The sequence below is a fragment of the Chanos chanos genome, chromosome 8 (assembly GCF_902362185.1).
Source record: "Chanos chanos chromosome 8, fChaCha1.1, whole genome shotgun sequence".
Lineage (NCBI taxonomy): Eukaryota > Metazoa > Chordata > Actinopteri > Gonorynchiformes > Chanidae > Chanos > Chanos chanos.
This window is the reverse complement of record NC_044502.1, coordinates 44,911,255-44,917,940: the sequence shown is the minus strand read 5'-3', so window position 1 is coordinate 44,917,940 and position 6,686 is coordinate 44,911,255. Positions and strand designations below refer to the sequence as shown.

General features: G+C 40.7%; 1 protein-coding gene across 1 annotated transcript in view; it reads right to left on the bottom strand.

Moving 5' to 3' along the window:
* Positions 1–940: 940 nt before the first annotated feature.
* deptor (DEP domain containing MTOR-interacting protein) overlaps positions 941–6,686 on the bottom strand; it is a 35,433-nt gene continuing 29,687 nt past the window's right edge. The window contains exon 10 of the mRNA XM_030781105.1: positions 941–3,755. Within this exon, the coding sequence (XP_030636965.1) occupies positions 3,627–3,755 (129 nt within the window). The 3' untranslated portion in view covers positions 941–3,626. The remainder of the gene's footprint in view (positions 3,756–6,686) is intronic.

The following is a 6,686-nucleotide window of genomic DNA, read 5'->3' as shown; positions in this document are numbered from 1 at the left end:
CATAACATCACCTTCTTGAGGACTTCAGTGTAAAGCATAAGTCAGCTCTCTGAAGTTACAAGGCTCACTAGCATTAAATACCAAGAAGGGAAGTGTCCCGCGTGGTGTTGTTCGGTGATGTGATTTCGTTATATTAACAAAGTGATATTAACACATAGACACTATGCACGAGGCGATACCGGGATCCGAACCGAGGCCCTTTTTGTTCTCTTCCTGTTGTTATGTAACGACTCTGTGTGCACCTACTGTTTTCTGTGCTGTGAGGTTTGCAATCGTTGCCCATTTTGTAGTTAACAAAAGAGCAAATACATCACTGTCTATGATTATGGTCAAAATGAGGGACAATACCCGGGTTTGAGCGGGTTGAATAGACAATACTCCGAGTTTGAGTGGGTTGAATGGACTTTATAGAGTATATTCCAGTCTAGTGTGGTACTGTGTGACCCCGAACACGTTTTGCTTTTTGCAATTCACAGATTTTCAGAGGCAATGGATAATTATTACCAGAGAAAATATTTAGCCAGATCCAAGGAAAATAGAAAAAAACTGTAAAAGTAACCTTAAATTGAAATGTGATATGCCTGTTTATTTATTTACAGGGGAGATCATTTGCAGATATGTTTTCAAATTATGATGGACTTGGAATTTCACATTACTCTCATTTGAGGCCCATAGTTTCAGTAATTTGCGCACCAACTGATGCTTCATCATGCGTAGAATTCTTACGTGTTACAGAATTATTATGACGCTCATTGTACTACATACGTCATTTTTTGCTGTAATGCGTTTTATGTGGCCATTTCTTTAGAAAATCATCGGATTATTTTGCAAATGTGGGAGGCTGGAAGCAGATTTGTGACCCTTAAAGTGAATGAGTGAGCTAGTTTGATACCGTACATTAACTGACAATGTACATTAAAAACAACACAACAGACAGGTCTGAAATAAAACTTACACCTTTAATAAAACACATAGGCAACAATGAACAAAACAGTACTTGAAAGCTCCGTAACTAAACACCAAAGGGGTAGACTAACTCTAAACGTGATGCCACAAATCGCGATAATCATAAGGAGAGTCCATTATAAAACTCTTATGTGCTATATGCAGACACATTGCGATATCGTGAGGTGATGGCGGAGATTTTCCTCAAAGCAACTCTTAATTGCTGCATTAATTCTTCTGTTGCATCGCAGCATTGTTAGCATATAGCTGTAACCTGTCAAAAGCCGTGACTACCTTCTCGTTGTGGCAACAGTATCCCGAGTTTGTGAGAATAACAAACAGACAGACAAACAAACAAACAGACAAACAAACAAAAAACCCCAGTTGATTGTCAGCATCACTACACAACACAATAAGCACATAGTTTTAACCTAAAGATCAAACAGAGATGCAAAGTTAATTTCTTGGGATTAGCAAAATATATTACGTGACCACCGGTGGTGAGGATTAGCAGCTACATAAAGCTTGTTAAGGCAAAATGATTCAAGTTTATTACCTTCGTGCATAGCACTGTGACCGTTGGCCCATTTGATGGACTCTGTCGCGCCGTTAGCCTTTCATCATCTCTCAGTACAATTTTAAGAATACTACATTTTTCACAGAGCATGGCACACTTTACGTTGTAGAGTTAAGGAATGGTTTCACGCACAAATGGCCACTTAAAATCGACTGTGGTTCAGTTTTTCTTCTTTTCACCATTGTCACCGCAATAGCATCTGTCGATGGAGATTAAACGCGAGCCACAGGCCGTGATAGCAAAGTTTCATCGCTGACAAACAAGTCTTGTCATACCATGTTGATTTGAGAGACTGCACCCTACATCGAAGTCCCCGCTACATTTATATCGTTTCCTGTGGATTTTTACCTCAAATCACTCAGATTCTTATCTAAACGCAAGATTATGTGGGTGTCTTTTCAACCTTCGGTATATATTAAGATTTTAGACAAAACATGGGGTATTACGCTATATTAAACTTTCATACAGTGTATTTTATCATGTCACCTTAGGTGTGCAATGGCAATGAAAATGATGACACGGCAAGTTCGGTGTGAAAGGCGACGTCTAGTCTAGGCCTCGTGAGCATTCACTGTTTTTAGCCATACAAAATGTTGTTACAGACAGTGAAGGTCATAATGGTGAAAAGATGTACCATTTCTTTAAGAATACGTACAGTCCGCGGTATAATCGATGTCCTGCCGTCATACGTTCATACCGTACACACTGAAGAAACAAATCAGTGCTATCGTGACCATAACAGATAACTGGATTGTAAGCACAAACAAGCTAACTAGTTACATTCCAGCATGCATGTTTCCATAACACAACTATGTTCTAAAAAACGCCAGACGTCTTTTCAGTATCTTTTTGATGTATCTAACGGAACGTGTCTCGGAGTTCAAATTCTACATTTATTATCTCATTGTACGCTTTGGTGTAAACTAAATGATAAGTTCCTGCCCCCTTTCTTTTTACGGTAATAACACATCTTTTTGTAAATATATGAGTGATCTAACAATAATTCTCGCCGTTTAATGGGCTGCTGGGCTTTGACACAAAGACAATATCAACACCCGATATTTTCCTCAATGCAATTCACATTATACAGAGGATTATTTGATTGCTTTCCTGTTACCATTAGAGGTACTGACAAGGCGCAGCTGTAGTCCATCACTGAGATAAAAGATTAATAAAAATGCGAGAACCTCACAGCTTAGCAACGGCTTCACTATAGAACAACTATAGAATCTATTAGTGCTTTGTTGTTGGGAAATACATATATGGTTATGTGAATAAATTATTCACTAGCTGATATACTTCTGTCCCGCATGGACAATGGGGGAACATGCGATGTCCTTGCTTGAAAAGGAACTAACAGTGTCGCTGAGTCCATATTCGACCTCTTGACATTTCCATCCTTCTGAAAAACAGCCGTTACGCACACACACAGGCACAAATGCCTGGCACGCGTAATTAAACACCTACACACATCATCCAGTGCCCGGCCCACCTATGCTCTTTAACACACTGTGCGGAAAATGGCACTTTGTAGTCATCCGATTGGCACAAAGCAATAACGACACAGAATGAATCGATGCCAAGCTGCCAGAATAGAACAAAGTTCTTTTTTTTTTTTTTTTTTTGGACGTTTTTCGTGTCGCTAATGCCTTTGGCCCCCTGACTATTGTCTGAAAACATGAAAAGTGTTCTCTGTGACAGTTTTCTGTACAATGTTTGCTACACAAAAGACACACAGCCGTTGCCTTTTATTTAACAATAGAACTTCTCCATCTCCTCTTTGTCCCTTTTCCACTCCTCTCTTTTCCTCTGTGGGCAGTAACAGTTGTTGGCGAGGTTATCGAGAGGCACCAAGGTTTTTTTTTTTTTTTTTTTTTAAAGAGACAAGACTTTTTTTCGCGACCCATCTCTTTCCTTTCAGTTTAAACAGAGAATAGTTGTGATCAACACACATAGCAATGACGATGACGATGCTGAGGTGCAGGCGTGACAGACAATGGTCTCTCTCTCTCTCTTGCTTCCGGAATATTCCGTTTGATGGTTCGGAGCGTGTTCCCGTGTCTTTGGAGGGAAAGAGAGCAGTCGTTCAGTTGGTCGGTCATCTTCAGTAATCGATTTCTTCCATGACTTCCATTACGATAGTTCTGGGTCCAGTCAGGATGAGGTTGCTGACCGTCCTGTAGTCCAAATTCAGCACATTCAGCCCGTTCACCGATACCACAAACTGGCAGACCTTTACAAAAGAAAGAAAGAAAATAGAATGGAAAGTGAGTCAGCAGTTTTGGAAAAACAGCGTTCTGATTATGTGTGATATGAGGTTGATGCACCTCGGTCTGTTTTAATTTTATCCTTTAGTGTGTGTGTGTGTGTGTGTGTGTGCGCGCGCGTGTCTTTTTTTAAACATCTGACCCAGTCTCCAACATTTTATCAAGATCTTATCTGTAGCCCTCTGCTTCTATAAGTTAGATTTTAATTTCATATCTAAAACATTCGAAATCATTTCAGTATGTACCTTGTTTGAATGTTTTAAAGAGCTCATTTGAATCATCTGAAACACATACATGTTCACACGGAATTGCTCTATGACCACTGATTCACTACACTTTAAAGCTTTTCGGTGAATTGCCTGTTTGACAAAGCCGTCAGCTCAGGGCAAGAAGGCCATAAATCTCCCAAAACTCAAGACATCATTAAACAGCAGTGCTGACATTTATAGCCATATAAACATCACATTTGTGGAGGAGAAAAAAATGAGTAATTTCTGTGGAGTGAATGCACTGGTTGAAACCTATGGAAATCGCTACAGGGTTACTGAATTAACAGTTAGCCAAAACAGACTCTCGCAGAAAAGCCATCAAACTTCACGACCCTGTTTTTCCTGGCCAGAATCCAGGAGAAACTACAGGTACCTGTCACACAAAGGAGTCAAAGAGACAGACTAAGAGAACAAAGGCTTTTAAACTCTCTCTGGTGTTATTTTCTTAATGCAGATTCTAGCCTCGCCCACCCTGAAGGGGAAGAGTCGAGAGAAAATCTGAATTGATTAACTGACAGAACAATTTGTCACTTCACCTGCATATTTATGCTAAGTGTTTCTGTGAATGTGGTGTTTATTATTGGCGATGTTCATTTAATTCGACTAGGGTTTTATTTTCTCCGTTTCTTTTTTTTCTAGAACAGCTGTTTTAGGCAACAGTTTGAAAATCTTGGACCAGGATCATGGAGCTCAGTGAAGCTGAAAAGTTTTTAAAGAAATGGAGTTGTCTCAAAGCTGCCTTGCTGGATTACAGCAATGAGACCAAACAGCCACTGCAAATATGCTGTTTCTTTTTTTTTTTTGAAAGGTAAACAAACTAATTTTACAAACAACCAACCAACCAACCAACAACTGAGCAATGCCTCTCATGAAGAACTCTTAAGAAGCAAATTTTTTTTTTTTGGACAGGCAAACAAACTTATTTTCGTAAAGAAAACCAAAACCAAAAGCCAATACATCTCACAAAATCACTATCATTTGCAGTATCTACGAATACACCTTCCTGTCTCTGATGTCCCCCGAATCTCACAACATTCAATAAACGTTCAGTAAACGTGTCACTTACACACCTCAGGGTCTGTTAACCACAGTCTGTTACCTTTCTATGGTGGCAGTCAAAGATTAATCTGTTTCTATCTCTTAACTTATAACCACCACATCAATCACTCATCCACTCATAACCTCCCACTAGAGGTCAGTGTTTAGATGATGGCATGAATGTGCGTGTGTGGATTACAGACTGTAAATAAAGTCCCCCCCCCCCCCCCCCCCCCCCCCCCCCCCCGAGGACTTTGATACAGACAGCTAACTTTACCTATCTCTCATTATAGGTCACGGACCTTTGAGTGTCACCCTGCTTACGTGACACATTCTGAACCATGTTTACATAGGAACAGGACAAGAGATGTTTCATTTGTTCCAAGACGTTCTTATTCTAAAATAGCTGTACCCAGCAAGTTGTATGGTGTGTGTGTGTGTGTGTGTCTGTGTGTGTTTGTGAGTGTGTATGTGCGTGCGTGCGTATGTGTGTGTGTGCGTGTGTGTGTGAGTCTTTGTGTGTCTGTGTGTGTGTTGCGGGGCATGAATAAAGGTAGTTCAGGGTAAAAGAGTGAAACTGTGTAGAATTCAGTTTCATGTGTGGTGCAAAATCATCATTTTCGTGAACTATTTTGTCGTTGTTGCATTAAATGTAACCATCTTCTGGAAACTGTATGGGGATTTGAATAAATGACTAATCATGCTAATTTTAAAGAAAAGGTGATAAATCAAACAAGAAAGGAAAAAAAAAATCATTTTTGACACAGATACCAGTTCACAGGTCTCTGAGAACAACCTGCAGCTGATTTTCAACTCAACCCTGTGTGATACGTTTACACAATCTAATTTCTTATCACTCAGATAAATTCTCTCCCTTTACAGGAACAGACGGTTCTGAGAATTCTTGCTTCAGCGAACGCACACTGACTGCTTTGCGCACACCAGCGTTTTTTTGCCCAGGCAAACGGAGTTTTTCACTCTGATCTGGAGTCTAGTTTTACATCTGTCCGCGACTAAACCACGCAGTATGGTACTGGCAGACAAATCTCTCTCGCTCTCTCTCGCTTTCACGCTCTCCTTATCTCTCTCCCCCTCGAACTCTGGACGAGTCGCCGACACAAGGGGGACGCCTCTGAAATGGTGTCACTGTGCCTTTAAACAGAAGAATCATGAAGAATTTTTTTTTTTTTTTTGTACCTTTAAGAAAAAGGGCTGATTCAGCCCACAAACACAGTCCTTATGTAATGTGTTTTCACATATGAAGGTAGAAAGGGAAGTAATTTGATAGTTACATAATCCAGAAGATCGGTTAGCGTTAACCCTGCTCCTCAGCGTTCTTTCTGCCTGACCGCGGCTATGCTTTAGCGTTAGAGAGGGCACTGCTGGAGCAACAGTGGGGGCCAAGGGGAGGGGCTAACTGTGTCGCCTGACACATTTCATCAGTACACCAGAGAGGGAGACTGATACACACACACACACACACACAGGCATGCACACACATGCGCGCACACATACATACACAGACACATACAGGCATGCACACACACGCGCGCGCACACATACATACACAGACACATACAGTATTGCACA